At 59.1% G+C, this 19,001-nt stretch overlaps 6 protein-coding genes across 6 annotated transcripts; 3 read left to right on the top strand and 3 right to left on the bottom strand.

Annotated features, from left to right (window-relative positions):
- Positions 1-1,324: 1,324 nt before the first annotated feature.
- Positions 1,325-2,837, top strand: SPBR_08418 (MFS transporter; the record flags this gene model as incomplete). The annotated part of the gene is made up of 2 exons (XM_040766656.1): positions 1,325-1,538; positions 1,600-2,837. 2 exons carry the CDS (start codon positions 1,325-1,327, stop codon positions 2,835-2,837), a joined length of 1,452 nt encoding a protein of 483 aa, XP_040614437.1.
- A 1,064-nt stretch (positions 2,838-3,901) lies between these two features.
- On the top strand, positions 3,902-4,861 carry SPBR_08590 (short chain dehydrogenase/reductase; the record flags this gene model as incomplete). The annotated part of the gene is made up of 1 exon (XM_040766828.1): positions 3,902-4,861. One exon carries the CDS (start codon positions 3,902-3,904, stop codon positions 4,859-4,861), a length of 960 nt encoding a protein of 319 aa, XP_040614436.1.
- Positions 4,862-5,140: 279 nt separating this feature from the next.
- SPBR_08741 (uncharacterized protein) lies at positions 5,141-5,608 on the bottom strand (the record flags this gene model as incomplete). The annotated part of the gene is made up of 1 exon (XM_040766979.1): positions 5,141-5,608. The coding sequence occupies one exon, from the start codon at positions 5,606-5,608 to the stop codon at positions 5,141-5,143; it is 468 nt and encodes a 155-aa protein (XP_040614435.1).
- Positions 5,609-8,821: 3,213 nt separating this feature from the next.
- On the bottom strand, positions 8,822-10,050 carry SPBR_08510 (alpha-ketoglutarate-dependent sulfonate dioxygenase; the record flags this gene model as incomplete). The annotated part of the gene is made up of 2 exons (XM_040766748.1): positions 8,822-9,696; positions 9,780-10,050. The coding sequence occupies 2 exons, from the start codon at positions 10,048-10,050 to the stop codon at positions 8,822-8,824; spliced, it is 1,146 nt and encodes a 381-aa protein (XP_040614434.1).
- A 2,067-nt stretch (positions 10,051-12,117) lies between these two features.
- On the top strand, positions 12,118-15,101 carry SPBR_08126 (uncharacterized protein; the record flags this gene model as incomplete). Its single annotated transcript, XM_040766364.1, has 2 exons — positions 12,118-12,177; positions 12,273-15,101. 2 exons carry the CDS (start codon positions 12,118-12,120, stop codon positions 15,099-15,101), a joined length of 2,889 nt encoding a protein of 962 aa, XP_040614433.1.
- Positions 15,102-15,422: 321 nt separating this feature from the next.
- Positions 15,423-18,496, bottom strand: SPBR_08121 (uncharacterized protein; the record flags this gene model as incomplete). Its single annotated transcript, XM_040766359.1, has 5 exons — positions 15,423-17,929; positions 18,003-18,084; positions 18,148-18,226; positions 18,281-18,330; positions 18,407-18,496. 5 exons carry the CDS (start codon positions 18,494-18,496, stop codon positions 15,423-15,425), a joined length of 2,808 nt encoding a protein of 935 aa, XP_040614432.1.
- Positions 18,497-19,001: the final 505 nt, after the last annotated feature.

Below are 19,001 nucleotides of genomic sequence, written 5' to 3'. Positions count from 1 at the left end.
GCTCTGTCCGAGCGATGAGAAGAGAATGCATACCTTGTTGCGGTGACGCACTGTGCGTAGTTTCCATCAATAGGGGAAATACAATACGACGATCCTCACACCATCTCTGACCAGCTCCGGGACGGAATACACCAAGTGCCCCCGGATGATGGGGACAGGGCACGAGGCAGAGGCGAAGGATTAGACGGGGTAATAAAATGAGGGGGATCAACAAACCTGGGTATGGGGTGGACAGATCTAACAAGCCAAGTAGTTTAAGAATGGAGGGGGGAGATGGGCAGACGGGCGGACGGGTGACGGGGTAGTTAGTACGGAGTACGAGACAAAGCTCGCAGCTTGTGAGGTTGGGGTGACAAGGCCCGGATAATGTCCGGGGAGTGATGCTACGTCCGAGTCGTTAGTGCAGCTAAGATCAAGCGTTGTCCTCCGTCTTGTTCTTGTCTATTCTCCACCTTTTTGAGGCTGACATGGTCCGCTGCCAGTTAAGTCTGAATGTCAGTCTCACAGTTTTCTTACCTTCTTCCTCTTCTGGTCAACGTCCAGGCGCCTCTTGCCCAGTCCTTTATCGGCTTGGCTATCCTCTTTCTAGTCCACACCGTCACAGTGCTGCCTTGCCTCCTTGCCTGCCAACTACGAGTATGCACTCCACCTCCACAATATCTCTCCGATGCCCTACCCCGTGGGGAACGGCACACACTTGCAACGGGCCGCACGTAAAGTAGACGACAAAGAAAAGGAACAAAAGTAATGACTTCAATTTAGTAAATACTGCGAATGGAAATACCCGCAGACACATTGTCATTCGATCGGATGGCTTGCCGAAATCATCTCTGACGAGACAGCACGCAGTCTATTACCAAGCTGGACCTAGCTGGACTATGTTTCCCGCTCGGCCCTGGCGCTGCCTAGTTTCTTGACCGTGTTGGTGCGCTGGGGAATGCAGTCTTTCCCCGGTCTGACGTCTGACTTCTCCGCATTTTGAATTCATGGCAGTCAATGCCGGTTCAGCGGCAACGTGCTATTTTCATTGTTTCCCCAGACGGCCCCATCCATCCCATACATGGCGAGTCGACAGATCCTTGCGTCCATAGCTCCACAAACGTTGTTATTTCATAATAGTTTCGGTGTATCAGTGTCACAACTCTAAAAGTGAATTACCAAAGGCCCAGTCTCCATTACTTTATATTTTTTGTTTATTCCGCCTCCCTGTCAAACTTCTTTTGTTCTTATTTTTTTCTGTTTCTCCATCTTCCTTTTCTTGGGAAAGATATTGAAGACACTGTCTATTATCGTTCCATTTCATCCCCCTCTACGCAACACAACAATGTCTCCCATCGAAAAGGCCGACAGTGTCGGCATCAACGAAGCATCTGTCGACCTCGTTGAGCAGGGCAAGGTCGAGCCTACGACGCACGCGCCCATCCTGACCGACGAGGAAAAGCGCATGGAGAAGCGCATCGTCCGCAAGATCGACTACCGTCTGCTGCCCATCACGGCCCTCATCTACCTCCTGTGTTACATTGACCGGTCCAACATTGGTACGCTTGTCGTGCCAGTATCCACCAGGCCGTTGTATGTTCGTTTTGCTAACGCTCCCAGGCAATGCAAAAATTTTGAACTCCAACACCGGCGACGACATCCTGCAGACCAACCACATGTCGACGTACCAGTACACGGTGGCGCTCATGCTCTTCCTCGTCGCCTACTGCATCTTTGAGGCGCCCAGCAACCTGATGATCAAGATTGCGTCGCCGCGGCGCTGGCTCGGGTTTCTGGTGCTGTGTTTCGGCGCCTTTTGTGCGGGCATCGGCGGCACCACCAACGCGGCCGGCGTGACGGCGCTGCGCTTCTTTCTGGGCGCCGCCGAGGCGGGCGTCTTCCCGGGCATGATTTACTACTTCAGCTTCTGGTACCGCGGCGAGGAGCGGGCGGCGCGCATCGCCTCGTTCATGTGCAGCGCGACGCTCTCGGGCGCCTTTGGCGGCTGCATTGCGTACGGCGTGGGCCACATGAACGGCGCGGGCGGGCTGCCGGCGTGGCGCTGGCTGTTTATCTTTGAGGGCCTGCCGTCCATCGTGCTGGGCGTGCTGGTCTTCTTCTTCCTGCCCAGCTACCCCGAGGAGGTCCGGTGGCTGACGGCCGACGAAAAGGCGCTGCAGACGCGCCGCCTCGGCATCCACGGCAACGCCATCGAGGAGAAGATCAACTGGCAGGACGCCAAGGCCGTGCTGCTGGACGGGCGCATGTGGCTGCACTACTTTGTCTACGGCTGCGCGGGCTGCGGCGTCGCCTCCCTCTCGCTCTTCGCCCCGACCATCGTCCAGGGCCTCGGCTACGCCGACCTGCAGGCCCAGCTCTACACCGTCCCGCCCTACGCCGCCGCCTACGTCTTCACGCTGGCGACGTCCTACGCCTCGGACAAGCTCAAGCAGCGCGGCCTCGTGGCCGGCGGCTCCTTCATGCTGGGCTCCGTCGCCTACATCGTCCTCGCCGCCCTGCCCGGCGCGTCCTACGCCGTGCGCTACGCCATGCTCTGCCTGGCCACGTCGGGCGTCTTTGGCGGCCTGCCCGCGCTCTGCGCCTGGGTCGGCGACAACGCCCGCACGACGACGGCCGGCGCGCTGGCCACGGGCCTCAACATTGCCGTCTCGGGCCCCGGCCAGATCATCGGCGTCTGGATCTACCGCGCACAGGACGCGCCCATCTACCGGCTCGGCCACGGCATCAACGCCGGCTTCCTGTTCCTCGCCATGGCCCTCAGCTTTGCGCTGACCATCCACTACCACCGGAAGAATGCCAAGATGGCCGGCACCAGCGAGCTGCGCTGGGCGGTGTAGGTGGGTGGACGATGTAGCATGCAGTTGGTGGTATTGTTTTTACAGGCAGTATATTGTACATACAGAGTTCAATAATAATGACACCCGTTTTATGGTGATAATTTTCTTGTCCGATGTGACCACCAATGATTGTACGTGGGCAAACGATGCCGATCACACGCGCGAACAACACGACGGGCCTCCAAAATCATTGTCATTGTGGCCATAAAGTAGATTCTGCACGCCGTGCCCAGTCCTGGATCCACGATTTCCTTCCCGACTGATCCGAACGTCTGGTTCGGAATGTATGAGACAACCAGGCACCCTCGTTTTGTCCACTTTGTCCGGTTTGCTTTCTATTCTGGGAGGCACAACGATGTCCTACATTGTATCTTACATTGTGCGCAATACTCTGAACGCCCGGAGTCTCGTCGCTCCGCGCGGCGGCATCGTTCAAGACCACCAATGGACAGGACAACACATCAAAAGACTAATCGAACGTGCGCGGGCGCAAAAGAAGGGTCAGCCCCTGTTACGTTCGCAGCATGTTCTCCCCTACTGATTCATACCACCCACCCTGGCAGCCTCCGTCGGGGCACTTGAGACGACTCCGGACGGGGGAAAATTCGCTGTGCAGGGTCGCAGAATAGCAGCAACAGGGGTCCGCCGTGCGGGGTTGGCGACAGGAGAGGTTTGGCGGCGGCACGACTCCGCATCCCCAGGCCCAGTGTCTTCTGGGGCTGCTGTATTCCCCACACTGTGGCATCTTGTTAGTGCTTCTGGCAGTCGGCGCCTGTACACCAGCAAATAGCCTCGTTCAGTTTAGATGAGTATTAAGTGTGCTCCTCGCCGCGACAAACGGATGAAACAGAGAGTGATATTGCTCCGAAACGAACTCGGACGTTACTGAATAAAGAAGTGCACGCAACAAACGACGACCAGTGCCAATACACGAAACGACAGCTCTGCTGTGCAATTTGCGGTCTGGTGCGACTCTCGCCAACGTAACATCGCAACGCCGTCTCCATCTCGTCCCCAGATCTACATCAGACGCCGAGTCTGCGTCTGGACCGACGGCATCAAACATGCCGACCAACGTCGACATCGACCCCGCCGTGCTGGCGGCCGCCGCCGGTCAGACTGTCATTATCACGGGCGCAGCCGGCGGCATCGGCGCCGCGACGGCCGTCCTTTTCAGCGAGCACGGCGCCAACGTCGTCATTGCCGACCTGGCAAGCGCCCGCACAGCTGCGACCGAAACGCTAATCCCGTCGCTCGCGCACCCCGAGCGCGCCGTCTTTGTGCCCGTCGACATCTTGAACTGGGCCGACATGCAGGCGCTGTTCAAGACGGCCGTCGCCACGTTTGGGCGCGTCGACGTGGTCGTGGCCAACGCCGGCATCATGGAGACGGCGCCGGTGCTCGACATGGACGCCGTCGACGCGGCGGGCGATCTGCTCGAGAGCCGCGAGGCGTTCCAGGTGCTGGACGTCAACATCAAGGGGACGCTGAACACGATCCGCCTGGGAATCCACACGATGCGGCGCAACGAACGGAAGCACAACGCAAAGGATGCAGACGCAAAAGACTTGGTGGCCGGCAGCATTGTGCTCATCGCGTCGACGTCGGGCTACTTTGGCGGCACCAGCGTCGCCGGCTACATCACGTCGAAGCACGGCGTCGTCGGCCTGCTGCGGTCGTGCCGCGCGACGGCCACCCAGCACGGCATCCGCATCAACGCCGTGGCGCCCTTCTTCACGCCCACACACATCACGGCCAGCTACGCCGAGGCGTGGCAGGCCGCCGGGCTCGAGGCCAACACGCCCCGCGACGTGGCCGGCGTCATCGCCCAGCAGGCGCTCAACACGCAGGTGACGGGCACCTGCGTGCTGGCGTGCGGCCGCATCCGGCGCGAGCTGGAGACGACGCGGGCGGCGCTCGTGGGCCAGTGGATGGGCGAGGACGTGACGGACCTGATGGCCAGGGCGGGCCAGCTGTTTGCGGAACTGGGCGGCTATCCCCTGCCAAAGAAGAGGGAGGCGTGACAGGGGGTCGATTTCATATACTATTACGTTACGTTTATAGAGTTCATAGACGACGGCGTCGGCAGCTTGATTGACCGGTCAAGTGTTTGTATTTTGATGTGATGCTCGTATACTCTATCATCCTGCGAGTAACAAATAATCCCGAACCATTGTGAACATAAAAGCAAACCCAAAACAAGCAAAGGGATGACGACGAAAATCAAAAAGAAAGCGACATCATTCAACGCACATCACGGCTATGCCCCAGCCTGCTGCCTGCGGCCCTCACAGCGTGATGGTTTACTCCACGCAGTAGGGAATGTTGTTGATGTAGCTGCAGTGCGAGCCCGACGGGCAGTTGCCCACCTTCTCCAGGCCGTTGGTCGTGTTGCACACCTGGATGGCGTTCCACCCGTCGCACGTGTACGTGCCAGGCGTCGGGCACCAGTTGTAGTTGGCGCCGCCGTCGGCACCGCGCTTGGCCTTGGCCTTGCCGTTGAGCGGCGTCGGCGTCGGCGTCGCGGTGGTGGTCGGGTTCGACGTGCAAAAGGGCAGGTCGAAGCCGTTCTGCGGCAGATACTCGCACGAGGTGCCGCTGGGGCACGGGCCCACGAGCTCCCAGTTGCCCTCAATGTCGCAGATCTGGATGCCCGAGTCGTCTGTCAGGCACGCGTAGGTGCCAAAGGTGCACTGGCTGCGCTTGGAGTTGGAGGGCACGGCGGCCACGGTGGTGGCGGCAACGGCGAGGAGGGCAGTAGAGTACTTCATTTTGGTGGTGTTGTGAATGAAGGACGAGTTGTGATTGGTAAAGTGATGTGTTGGTTGTTGTGGCTGTGAGTGTGATTGATGAGGATGAGGATGAGGATCAGAAACAGAATAGTGGACGACGAGGACTTCGTCCGTCTTTTATAGACAAGTTCGATCAAGAGACAGTCGATGTGTATCCACCATGATCTCGTATATTTCCTCGTTCTCTCACACACATCTGGCGACTCGGCCTTGCTTTGTGTTCTTGTCTCGTTTCTATTTTCGATATCGCCCAGCCAGCCCATCCGGCGTCGACGACACTCATTGGATGCTTAGCACCATCTGCTCTCTCACACCCATCCCAGCCTAGCTCCAGCTTTGACCGGGGTCATTCTCGTGTTTTCGTGTGTCCCGGGAGCAAGACGCAAAAGGCACTGCATCCTATATCTCTGATGTCATTCGGCTGACTCTGTATCCCAGCCGAGTCGTGTTGGGCCGCGCCCAAGTGGGCATGGTGTACGGGGACGACGTCGTATGTAACCATCTGTAGTGCGAGACGCTCCTCAGACCTAACCTTGCCGTACGAGTCGTGGCTTTGTCCTGAGGTGCTGCAGAGACCCTGGTCGTCCATCATCTCGTAAACGTATAGCGCCCTGCCTTCCCATAGCCGATCCAGGGTCCCAAGCAGCCAACCGGGACCGGCAGAAACGCAGAAGCAGGAAGGCAGAATACGGGGTAAGCGCAGTTCCACGTAAACGTAAAAAGTAAAAATAACTCTTAATCCGCACCAACCTTATTTGACATACGTGACAGCGGTCACTAGCAAGGGCTAGCACCACGTCTTATTTTCTTCCATGTTTCTTTGTTGTCAAAACCGTCCATTTTTGGCTATAGCGGCCCGACTTCAAGCCACAAAGTAACAACGCAACGTAACAAGGCGAGTAGAAGGGCCATTCGTGAATGGACCAGAGGCTGCCTACAGACAAAGAAAAGGGCACGCCGAAAAACGACAACGGACAGCCACCGAAGCCGGGGAGACCAATAGGCTCATTGTGAACAACACTCGAAGTGCCAGAAGCACTAGAAGCACCAAGTGTACTTGGAAGAATTTTAGCGGTGGAAACGAAACTTGATTCAATCGTCATTGCACATGGATGGCCATCAGCTGATCGTGGGGCCGTCGGTAGGGCCGTACGCTGCGGGTTTCAGATGCACAAAAAGGCATGGAATAGACAAGACCAAGATGAAAAAAGTGCTCACTTGCACGGGCCAGTGAGAGTCATGCAAGTCAAAGCAGAATAAGATAGTGAAGGTAGTCCGCTGCAAGATGCAAAGAAGAAAAATACGAGCTTCCTGCAGAACAATAACATGTACAGGGGGTCGAAGGCTGAGGCTGACGCCGAGTTTGCCAGCCGTCCAGGATTCTCCACATTTTCGGGGTATTTGCCAGTCAGCGTCGGGGGAGCAGTGTTGACACTCAGCCGTGCGGCAGTGGCGTCATATTGCAGCACCTGCCGGGACACGACGATGAAGAAAGCCATTACCTCGCAGATACTACGTTGAACAAGATGTTGCAGTTGTACTCTGCATTGTGTATCCCCAGAAGCTGGAGATGGAAAGGTGGAAAGTACAGGTGGGTGTCCCAGATGCCGGAAACGTGGGAGTATGTGTGGCTGTCGTGTGTTGCAAAGTCCACCGTGCAAGGTGAAGGCTGACGGCAGTGTAGCCCAGTCTGCCCCAAAGGATACTCTCGTGAACCTTGGATCCCGCGCTGCTCCACATCCCGTGCGGCACAATACGAGATGCTATGTGCTGGCCAACCACGTTCACTGTCCGTTGTCCAGACTTGCCGTAATTTTCTGTTTGCGTTCTTTACTCTGCCTTCTCACTGGGCTGTCTCGTAGGCTTTGCGCTTTGCCTTCTCTGTCGATCCAGGATGCCGTCTCTGTACACGAGCTGGACACGTAAAGGAGACGTCATAATATGGTTAGTATCATGGCCATTGGAATCTGACGATTGACATCTGACCGATGGAATCAAAGACGGGTATCCTGACCAAGGTACGACAGAGTGGCCGTCGTCATACCCATCTCGAGTCATGTTTGCAGAGTTGGTTTGGTGCTGGTCAGACAATCCCTCGGCATCTGCCTCGCCATACCGACCGCCAAGCATCACATGACTCGTATTTGTGCACAGATGCGTTGTTTTCGCGTCGTTGCATATCGTTATGCTGCCGCATGTCCACCTCCGCGCTCCAGCTTTTCGTCGCTTCAGCCCTACCGCTCCCCTCTCCGCCGGCTGTCTGCCGCAAGGTGGTGGTTTAGTGGTGGCCGGTGCGCTGTCACCGCTTCTAAAAATACAACAGAGCTCAGGCATTCCATAGCGGCGTCCATGACTACAGCAGATTGGCTACGCCAGGCATCTTGCAGGGCTCCAACCACACACAGGCAAACAACTAGACGACCAGTCTGCCTCGCCATTACGTCGGGGATCCTGTTTACGTATTGCCAACGAATTGTGGTGCAGCACGCCGCTGGCAAACGAGCGTCCTCGACCGGCCCTTTGCAGCGAAGTCACCGAACCCACAGCGAATCCTGGCGCAGTCCTAGCGCATTCCCAACATCCCCAGCACACCCACAGCGCGTCCGTTCCCCACAAATCGCTAAGCCAGAATCGTCCTCTTGGTGGACTTGGTGGACTTGGGGCCATTCAATTGCCGTCGATCTCCTCTTGGCGGCCTGCAACGTCATGTCCGCCTCGTATTGACAGAGAGGGTGTCAATGCGAGAATTAACAGTGGCAACGAGGACGGGCCAAAAGAGGTGTGAGAAAATGGGGCTTATGCGGCGAATTGCAAAAACAAGTCTTTCCAAAGGAGCGTCTCTAAAATAAGAAACTGAAAAAACAAAGACGATGACTGCAGTCTCATTTCGCTGTATCTCATTTGATCCAAGAGGTCTCCCCGAGACAGAACAATGCCACAGTCGCTGGACTGACGCAAAACAGACTCCAGCCAGGTTCGCTTCCTTTCCCGTATCTGGCAGTACATATCACCACTTTGTCACAGTACGAGAAGAACATGATCTAACGCTGCGGTCCTCGTCCTTCATTTGCATCCAGAGACGTAACAGCGACTCTGACAGTCAATGCTCTTAAAAAATCATAAATTACACTTTGCGGCTATCTTATATGTTCTATACGGTACGTGTCTTCCTCGCATGCCGCCAACCGTCGTCTACTGCGCCTTGCTGGCCAGGCTGGCCGTCCGCGTGGTGCTGTTGGGGTCGAGGTACGGCTTCTCGCCGATGCCGACGGCGCGGTGGCCGAAGCGGTCGCCGAGGCCGTCGTAGTCGTTGGTGGCGCTGTGGAAGGCGCTGCGGTTGTCCCAGATGGCCAGGTCGTTCTGGTTGCGCCACTTGAAGCGCACCTGCAGGTCGTGGTTCTCCTCGATGCGCTTGTAGAAGAGGTCGAGCAGCTCCCGGCTCTCCTTGGCGCTGAGCTCGTTGATGCGCTTCGGGAAGTTGCCAATGGCAAAGATGGACTTCCAGCCCGTCACGGGGTTCGTGCGCACGACCGGGTGCACGGCCTCCAGGTCGACGCCGCTGTTGGCCGGGTTGCCGCGCGCCGCCTCGTAGAGCTGGAACTTGTCCGGGCGCGCGGCGGCCGCCTTGAGGAAGCCGTCGCCCACAAAGTTCGCCGTCAGGCCCTCGAAGAAGGTCTGGTAGGCCGCGCTGAAGCGGTCGTAGAGCTCGTAGCCCGACGCCCACAGCGTGTCGCCGCCCGTCTTGGGCAGCTCCGTCAGCCGCAGGCTGGTGTAGTCGGCCGGGAACCGCTCGAACTGGATGTCCGAGTGCCACGTGGCGGCGCCGCCGTGGCGGTCGTCGCGGTCGCGCTGGGCCTCGGCGTAGCTCTTGAACGCCTTGGACGAGATGGTGCTGATCTCGTTGTCGCTGACGCCAAACTCGCTGGTGCTGTTGAGCAGCGGGTGGATGTGCAGCGTCGACTCCTTGGGCTTCTGGCTGATCTCGCCGAGGCGCTGCACGAGCACCTTTTGCAGGTCGTTGGTGAGGTTGTCCTGCTTGCGGAAGAAGACGACGCCGCGCTGGGAGACTGCGGCGTGGGTGGTCAGCAGACGGAAACCGCAGACGGAAACTTGCAAAAAAAAACACTTGCAACACAACCCGGAGACCTACTTGTGATGGCCAAGTCCTTGAGCAGGTCGTCGGCGTTCTTGGCGTTGAGGATGTCGTCGACAATGTTGACCGACGGGAACTCGCGGCCAATCACAGGCGTGGACTCCTCGTACTGGAACTGCTCCAGCGCACCCGTCAGCTCCAGCGGCTTGCGCTGAGCTGCAGGGGCCTCAACAGGGGCCTCCACGGGTGCCGGGGCCGCTGTAGAGCCCGCCTCCACCTGCGTCGTTAGGACCGCCTCCGTCCGGGTTTCTGTGGCAGTGGCAGACATGTTGTATGTTGTGTGTATGTGTTTGTGTGTGTTCTGCAATGCTGATAATGCCTATCCAGTACAACTTCCTCCGCTGCCCCAACGTCGTCCTACATGTTTACTTTATACTTTTTGGCCGCATGGCAATGCGACTACACGCCGGACGTCGACGTGGTCTAGGCGCTACCCAAATGCACTGCAAAATGCGACTTACAGGCACCAAAATTCACCATCGCGCTAGAGAATGGCGGCATCGCGGAAAGGGTCCCAGATCCCCTCACTAAAATGATGTCAACCAGGCTAGCTCGCGGCTCTCAGTGCACGACACGCTTACATGACCGAGTTTCGTGCCCCACGACATGACATATGTCAACACACACAGCCGTCGATGCGTCACTCCGACTGGCTACGACTGGCTACGACTGGTTACGGATGGCTGTCGTCATTGCCTCTAAAGCAACGTTTGGCATCCCGAGCATACCAAAGATAACGAAATTGTGTCATGTACGACATCCACCGTATGCAGATAAAACGGCCGCAATGACAGACAACGACACATGTCGCGCCCAGGGCGTGCGATGTGCGTTATGCTGACAGCCCTTGGCCAGCCCGATTGCCGGTTGATATCCTACATGGGAGGAGGAGACAGCAGACAGGGTACGAGTCATGTAGGCTGTCGTACCTGCGCTGATTCGTCGTCAGAGAGGTGGGTCGCCCTCAGATCAAGGGTTTTGAGGTGAGGCAAAGACAAGGCAGCGGATGGCACATGTCGTGCCTTGCCACGCACTTTACCTTGCCCAAGGCACCGGGGCGTCGGCAAGGGAGAGATCCGTGTGGACATGACAGACTCGAGAGAGTCCATAGTGTCGTAAGATCGGGAGGGAACACACGACGCAGAGGGCATGGCATTTGCATGTGTTTGATGGGCGGAGGATTGATTTTGTTACGCAACCCGATAAGAAACATGAACGAAGAATGGGTTTATGAGTGTGCACTATTCCTGTTTGTTGCCCCAGAAGAGAGACAGAGGAAACATTCGACCTACAAAATCAGTCAAATATGTCGCTTGTAAAAACATAAAAGAAACACTCGATCTAAATGTATTGTCGTTTCGTTTTTTTTTTTTTTTTTTTTTTTCTTGACGTGATATTATTGTCTCGAATCTCGGCTGACTTCGTCTTCTCTAAATCGTTACATATTATTCCTTATTTTTTTTACTGCGAATTTTAATGAAACGACGAAAAAAAAAAAGACATATTAAACCCAAAAATACCAACAATACAACATATTTATATATAAGAAAAGAAATCTCTCCCAAATCAAAAAGTACATTAGGAATAGACCAGGGCGACGTCTATTGAACTCTTGTCTACCGGAGGCCAATGACTTTTGAAGACCTGGCGAACAACTTCAAACACAAAACCCGCTGGCAGCGTGCAGCAATGTAGATTCCCATCACAACTACACCACGTTATCAAAATGGATATCCGGTAGACAAAGTCAGACCAAATTGAACTCGTACACCCATAACCTCCCATCTTTCATGCGTCAATCACGGCTGTTGACGACATTGAACCCTGAAGCCAAAGTCAGCGCTGTAGATTTGGTGGCCACTCTTTCTGGTTAGTGCTTCACTTCGACAGTCGCTCCCATTGGCTCAGAGAGGTGTTGCCCCTGACGACAATAGGGGTAGTTTTGGTCGGCTAATTGCACGTGTTATATCACGTGCCGTGCATAGGGCAGCAGACTGTAGTGTGGCCCATTGTTTATTACCCCACGCCGGGAGAAACAACCGCCAACATTTTGGTGGGTTTTGGGCATTGGGTGCTTGTGAGCGGCAGGTGCCTGAGCCACAACCGCGAACCACATTCAGAGACGCGACAACAAATCGAAACTTTGGCGACGAGACTTCGCGACAACGGCTTGCACAACCCTTTGAGACGACGTTTGACCGACGACGGCACGACGATACCCATACGCATAGAGATACCCCTACACATACCCATGCAATCAATTCGAACACTGCACACGACATAGGGGCAGACCGACAAAGTACAAATCACCTTCGACCCCTTTCCACACAACACCATGGCGGAACCCGAAGAGGACTTTAGTTCCTTGCCGCTGCCGGACCGATTTGTGCACAAGGTGAGAGGAGCAAGGCATGCGGGGAGAGAAGGGGATGCAGTCAAGGCAAAGGGTCTGGTTGCTGACGCCGCCAGAACTGGAAAGTACGGAAACAGGCCTACGAAGACGCCGCGAAGCAGTTTGAGCGCACGCCCGACGAGTCCGACCCAGCCTTCCGACCGTTCCTGCAGGATGCGAGCCTGTGGAAGGGCGCCGTCGCCGACTCCAATGTCGCCGCCCAGCAGGACGGCATTGCCGCCCTCGTCGCGTTCCTGCAGTACGGCGGCCGCGAGAACAGCGTCCGCACCCGCAGCGCGACCGTCAGCAGCCTCGTCGAAAAGGGCCTGTCGTCGACGCGCGCCGCCACCAAGGCCTCGGCGCTCGAGGCGCTGCTGCAGTACATTGAGCTCGACGTCGCCGCGCCCGTCGTCGAGGACATGCTGCCGTCGCTGGCCGCCAAGCAGCCCAAGGTCGTGGCCGCGTGCCTGGCGGCGCTGACGGCCATCTACCACGCATACGGCTGCAAGATTGTCGACCCCAAGCCCGTGCTCAAGCTGCTGCCCAAGGCGTTTGGCCACGCCGACAAGAACGTGCGCGCCGAGGCGACCAAGCTGGCCGTCGAGTTCTACCGCTGGCTGCGCGAGGCCATGAAGCCCATGTTCTGGGGCGACCTGAAGCCGACGCAGCAGGCCGAGCTCGACGCCCAGTTCGAGGCCATCAAGGCCGCCAACGACGTGCCCAAGCAGGAACGGCTGCTGCGCACACAGCAGGCGGCGCGCGAGGTCGCGGCCGCGTCGGGTGGCGGCGGCGGCGGCGACGTGGACGACGACGGCGGTGCGGGCGACGACGGCGGCGGCGACGACCCGGGCGAGGTGGACGCGTTCGACCTGGCGGAGCCGCAGGACGTGCTGAAAAAGATACCGGGCGACTTCAGCGAGAAGCTGGCGTCGTCCAAGTGGAAGGACCGCAAGGAGGCCGTCGAGGCGCTGTACGGCGTGCTCAACGTGCCGCGCATCAAGGACGGCGACTTTGGCGAGGTCAACCGCGGGCTGGCCAAGTGCATGAAGGACGCCAACGTGGCCGTCGTCACGCAGGCGGCGCAGTGCATCGAGGTCCTCGCCAAGGGCCTGCGCAAGGGCTACGGCAAGTACCGCTCGGTGGTCATGCAGCCCATCCTGGAGCGGCTCAAGGAGAAGAAGCAGGCGGTGGCCGACGCGCTGGGCGCCGCGCTCGACCAGGTGTTTCTGGCGACCGACCTGAGCGAGTGCCTCGAGGACATCTGCACCTTCTTGTCGCACAAGAACCCGCAGGTCAAGGAGGGCACCATGCGCTTCCTGATCCGGTGTCTGCGCACGACGCGGACCGTGCCGAGCAAGCAGGAGATTGCCACCATTGTGGAGGCGGCCAAGAAGCTGCTGGCCGAGGGCAGCGAGGGCCTGCGGTCGGGCGGCGCCGAGGTCCTGGGCACCGTGATGAAGATTATCGGCGAGCGCGGCATGAACCCGCACCTCGAGGGCCTCGACGACATCCGCAAGACCAAGATCAAGGAGTTTTACGAGACCGCCGAGGTCAAGGCCAAAGACAAGCCCAAGGCCGTGGCCCCGCCCCCGGCACAACGGGCACCGGGCGGCCCGCCCAAGAAGGTCATGGGCGGCGGCCTCAAGAAGGGGCCCTCACCACTGAAGAAGGCGGCGCCGGCAGCGGCAGCAGCAGCAGCTGCAGCGAGAGATGAGCCAGCACCAGCAGCAGCGGCACCATCACGACCTGCGGCTGGCAAGTTGGGCATGCCAAAGCCATCCGGTCTCGGCGGCATGAAGCCGCCAACAAAGCGCACGCTGGCCGGCCCCGGCCCCCTGTCACCACGCCGCGTCGCTGCGCCCCCGCCCGCCCCTGCCTCGCCACCCCTCGACTACGACGAACCCGAACCGGCCCCGACAACGCCGGCCCCACAACCGCGCGTCGGCCTCGGCCTCGGCCGGCCGGGCCTCGCAGCACGGTCACTGGCCAAGCCGTCCGCTCTCGCCGCCGCCCCTGCCGCCGCGCCGCCGTCGCCCACACCCCAAATGTCCGGCCTGATGGCCGTCGAACGTGCCGAACTCGAAGAGCTGCGGCTGGCCAATGACCGTTTGCTGCGCAACGCGGACGAGTCGCGGCAAGAGCGCGCCCGCTTCCTGTCCGAGATCCAGGAGCTCAAGAACCAGAACGCGGGCCTGATCGAGGACCACACGCGCAACATGCTGAGCATCAAGGCCAAGGAGACGCAGCTCGTGCGCGCGCGCAGCGACGCCGAGGCCGCCGAGCAGACCAACGAGCGCCTGCGCCGCGAGCTGGACCGGCTGAAGCGCGCTCTCAACAAGGCCGAGGCGGCCCTGGTCAACGGCGCGGGCGCGAGTACCGGTGCGGGTGCCTCCGTAGGCAGCCCCAGTCCGGGCCCCGGTGCCGGTCCCGGCTTCGCCTCGCCCACCCACGACGATGCCGGCATCTACCGCGACGGCGCCTACCCGACGAGCGCCAGCCGCAACCGCATCAGCTACGCGAGCACCATGTCCGAGGAGAAGGAGAACGGCGAGCTGGCCGCCGCCTACCCGCGGAGCAAGCTGAGCCCGGATCTGCGGTACGGCGGAGGCGCCAGTGGACGCGGCAGCCCTGCCCGCGGGTTCCGGCGGGACCTGGCGTCGGGCACAGACGATATTCCCGGCGGCCCGCCGAGCGCTGGCGGCGGCCGTTTTGGCATGGGCGGTAGCGGTGGTAGCGGTGGTGGTGGTGGTGGAGACCGTGGCAGCACGGGCAGCCTTGGCGGCGCACCATCGTCCGGAGGTGGAGGTGGCGGCGGCGGCGGCACTGTGGCTGGGCAGGAGAGCTGGAAACGGGCAGCCGAGGTGACTAACCAGCTCAAGGCACGGATCGAGCAGATGAAGGCCAAGCAAGGGATCAAGCGAGGGTGAGCGAGGAAGAGGCGGAGGGTGGAAGGCTGACGATGGACAGTGTTTTTTTTTCTTTCTTTGCATTGTTGTGCACGTCGTTTCTTATGTGTTCTCACATTCCTTTTTTTGTATTAATTGTGACTTGATAATTCCCTTGTTTACGAGCGGCGTTTTTTGAGCGGACGCCTTACAAAACGACAAGAAAAACACATTCAAAAAGCAAGAGTCCAGCTCATTTCAACGTACGACCTACGAATTACACAACAATCCGTCACCACTCAGCACATTCCCATGTCCCTCGTCAGCCTCTGATCAATCAAGCCCATCTGGCTGTAGCGTCCCCTAATGGAAGTCGCCGACGTCGGGACCAAAGTGCTCGCCCGGGGCCAGATGCTTCAGAACGCACGACTTGGCCTCGCAGCCCATGGCGACCACGTTATTGCCCCACCAGTCGAGCTCCATGTCGTTGTACTGCAGCGCAAAGAAGATGACGATGCCGGCCACGGCGACGCCGGAGCTGAAGCTGGCGCTGAGGACGTAGTTGTAGCGCGACCAGAAGGCGAGGAAGCGCTGGCGGACGACGATCCACGACACGAAGCTGACGGGGACCGTCGGCCAGGTGTACATCATGTTGTAGGGGGTCAGGTTGAGGGCGCCGGCCAGAAAGGCAATGGGGTGGGCCTGGCGGGCCCAGCGGACGAGGGTGGCCTTGCGGCCGGCGACGGCGCCGTCGCTGGACGCGCGCAGCTGGCCGGTCCGGGCGTCGACGTCGCGAGCCTCGTCGCGGGCGCGCAGCGTGCGCTGGACCCACCAGAAGAGGACGGGGACGAGGGCGCCGAGGGGGAAGCCGACGAGCATGGCGGTGTACTGGCCGCCGGGGCCGAAGACGCGCTGGGGCCCGATGGTGCCCCAGAGGACGGCGGCGGTGAAGAAGGTGTTGATGCCGGGGCAGGTCATCTTGTTGGGGGCGGCTTCGGTGCAGACGTTGGGGATCTTGTTCATCTGGAAGTTGAGGACGCCGGTGCACACGAGGCACGAGACGACGGTGGCGACGAGCTGAGCACTAAACGTGTAGCGCGGCGGGATCTTGAGGTAGTGGGCGAGCTTGAGGTCGCCCGAGAAGCGCAGGGCGGAGGCGCAGGTGACGTAGCCGTAGGCCTTGAAGTAGTTCATGGCCAGCGCGTTGCCGCCGGACCAGCTGCCGCCGATGAACTCGGCCAGCACGTTGAGCGTGACCTCGATGCCCGTCATGGCCTTGACGATGCCGACGGGGATGACAAAGACGACGCACAGCACGATGCCGTAGAAGACGACGCCGGGCGTCGTGTACGTCTGCCACCCGGCGATGCCGGCGACGCCAAAGGCCACGGCGGCCAGCAGCACGGCCATGTACCAGAGCTCGGACACCTCGGGGTACGCGGCCATGAGGCGGTTGTGCACGTCCTGGTACGTGCTGGAGGCGTTGTTGCCGCCGTCGTCCTGGACGATGCCGCCGTTGCCCCCAGTGGCACGCTGCGTGCGGTACGCGGCGCGAGCCTCGCGCGAGTAGAGGCGGCGGACGATGTGCCTGGCGTGCGCAAAGACGTTCTTCATGCCCATGACAAACTCGTAGCGGTGGTTGAGGCCGATGTAGACGAGCGTGGCCGGGTAGATGGCAAAGAAGAAGACGTAGACGACCAGATTGCCGGCGGCCAGGTAGGCGGGCGAGTACGCCTCGTAGCGGGCCTGCGAGAAGATCTGGCGGTCGTCGACGATGCGCGAGATGTTGTAGAGCCTGCCCGTGTTGTCAAAGAGGCGGTTGGAGTTGATGGGCAGGTAGCTCGTGTGGTAGCCGTTGCCGTACCAGACGGCGCCGATGACGAGGCAGCCGAGCAGGGCGCCCGCAAACGAGTTGATGGTCGAGAAGAAGGGCACCATCAGCGGGTCGTACATAAAGGTCACAATGTTCCAGTCGAACGTCGGCACGGGGTTGAGGCCCAGGCCGCGGTTGCCGCCGGCCCAGGCATTCAGGTGGAGGTTGCCGGGCGCGATCCACGTCATCCAGCTGAACGTGCTGAGGGCGGTGAAGATGTAGTTGGGGAACCAGAACCAGACAAACATGAGGCCAAACGTGATGAGGAAGAACTTGATGCGCGAGGCGCGCCACACCGAGCGCCACGGCGTCGTCACGGGGCCGGCGTCGTCCGAGTGGAAGGCCTCGTTGAGGGCAATGGTGACCAGGCTGGTCGGCCACACGCAGTAGGCCGGGTAGACCAAGAAGCGGCGCGCCAGGCCGGCCAGGCCGTAGCCGATGAGGCTGGTCGACAGTGCCATGAGGATCTGGTAGCTGAACTGGCCGGCAAAGGCCTGGTTGAAGTACTGCGGCATGTACTGCGTCCAGATGATGTTGTCCGTGTAGGGCGTGTTGTAGGCGACGCTGGCCATGATGGTGATGAGCATGTGCTCCTTCTTGTTGAAGGGGCCCGGGTTCAGCGACAGGCGCGCCGCCGGCGTGCCGGCCACGTCGCGGCCGACCAGGAGCGCGGGCAGCATGACGCCCCAGTCCGGCACGGTCTTTTCCCACAGCTTGCCAATGGGAAACGACAGCAGCTGGGCGACGTTGTTGAGGACGGTGATCTGGGGCTGGCGGATGGAGAAGAGCTGGTTGATAAAGGCCAGCAGCACCGAGAAGCCGATGCCAATGACCCACGCGCGGATCGTCGACACGGGCGTCGTGGTGTCGTCCTGGTTGCTGACGACGGCGCGCACCTCCGCGTAGGGGCTGTTGTTGGTGATGAGGGCGGCCTCGACCTTCATCTCGTAGATGAGGTCGGCGTGCTTCTCGGGCTCGTCAAACACGTATTGGTTGTCTGCGGTGTGAGTGGCCAGCAGTCGACGAGGGAGGAGGGCCGATAGAGCCGATAAGAGCCTCTGTTGACCTACTGATAAAGTTGTGGATCTTGCGCAGAGCCAGATGCGGGAAGTTGGGGTCGTTTTCGTGCATTTTGTACACACCCGTCATGAGCTGGATTGTCAGTATAAGCACACACAGTAAGAATGAAGCAACAAGATGCATGTTGCCACTCACCACCCGAACTTCCTCCAGTGTCATCTGGCCGGCCAATGCCTTGGCTTCGGCCAGATCGCCCTCGGTGACATTGAGCGTGCTGACGTGTTAGTGGTGACAGTGACTACGGATCCAATTATAGAGCAAGACGCACTCTTCGACGTTGGTGTCTGTCGGGTGAAGCTCGTCGTCAATGGTCACGGGCTAGATGTTGTTCGTGTCAGTAGGACGACGAGGATCCCAGTGTTCAATTGGCACCACGTCTCATATGGGAACATACGTCATGCTTCTCGTCGAAGCCGGGCTTGTGGCTCTCGACAATCTCGAGAGGCGGCGCCGGCACCGGCTCCAATACCCCTTTGCTGGTCATCCTGATTTGGTGGTGACTGCTCTTGATACTGGATGTGTCAATATGACCAAGCCGAGATGTAGGACAGCGTTGTTGCGTGATGTTCAGCTTCGAAGGAAACGGAACAAGAAACGACTAGAAAAATAGGCACGGGAGACAAGCTTCGGTTAAATAGACGAAAAGGACCATGCTCGACCGGTAACGTAGGGCGTAGTAGATGGAAGATACGATGGACGACCTTGTTCAAAGGGAGGAGTCACGAATCAGAGAAAAAGGACCAGAATTGCACAAAAAGGAAAGACGCCATCGGAGGCCAAGAGAAGGGAGGTCGAGCACGAGATCGTTGAGTGTGGCCATTGTGGATGAAGCCGTAAGGCCAAGAGCACTTGGTTCAGAAAGGAAGGCGCTCGTCGACGCGTAGGGCCGTATCGCAGCAGTAATAGCCCGCGGATGCGAGATAGACAAGAAGGTGAACAGCGCGAATAATATAAATTAGCAAAAAGTATGGGGAAGCACGTGCGGGTGG

This window comes from Sporothrix brasiliensis (genome assembly GCF_000820605.1).
Source record: "Sporothrix brasiliensis 5110 chromosome Unknown Cont22, whole genome shotgun sequence".
In the NCBI taxonomy this organism is placed as follows: domain Eukaryota; kingdom Fungi; phylum Ascomycota; class Sordariomycetes; order Ophiostomatales; family Ophiostomataceae; genus Sporothrix; species Sporothrix brasiliensis.
Note: the sequence above shows the minus strand (reverse complement) of the source record. Positions and strands in the feature narration are given on the sequence as shown.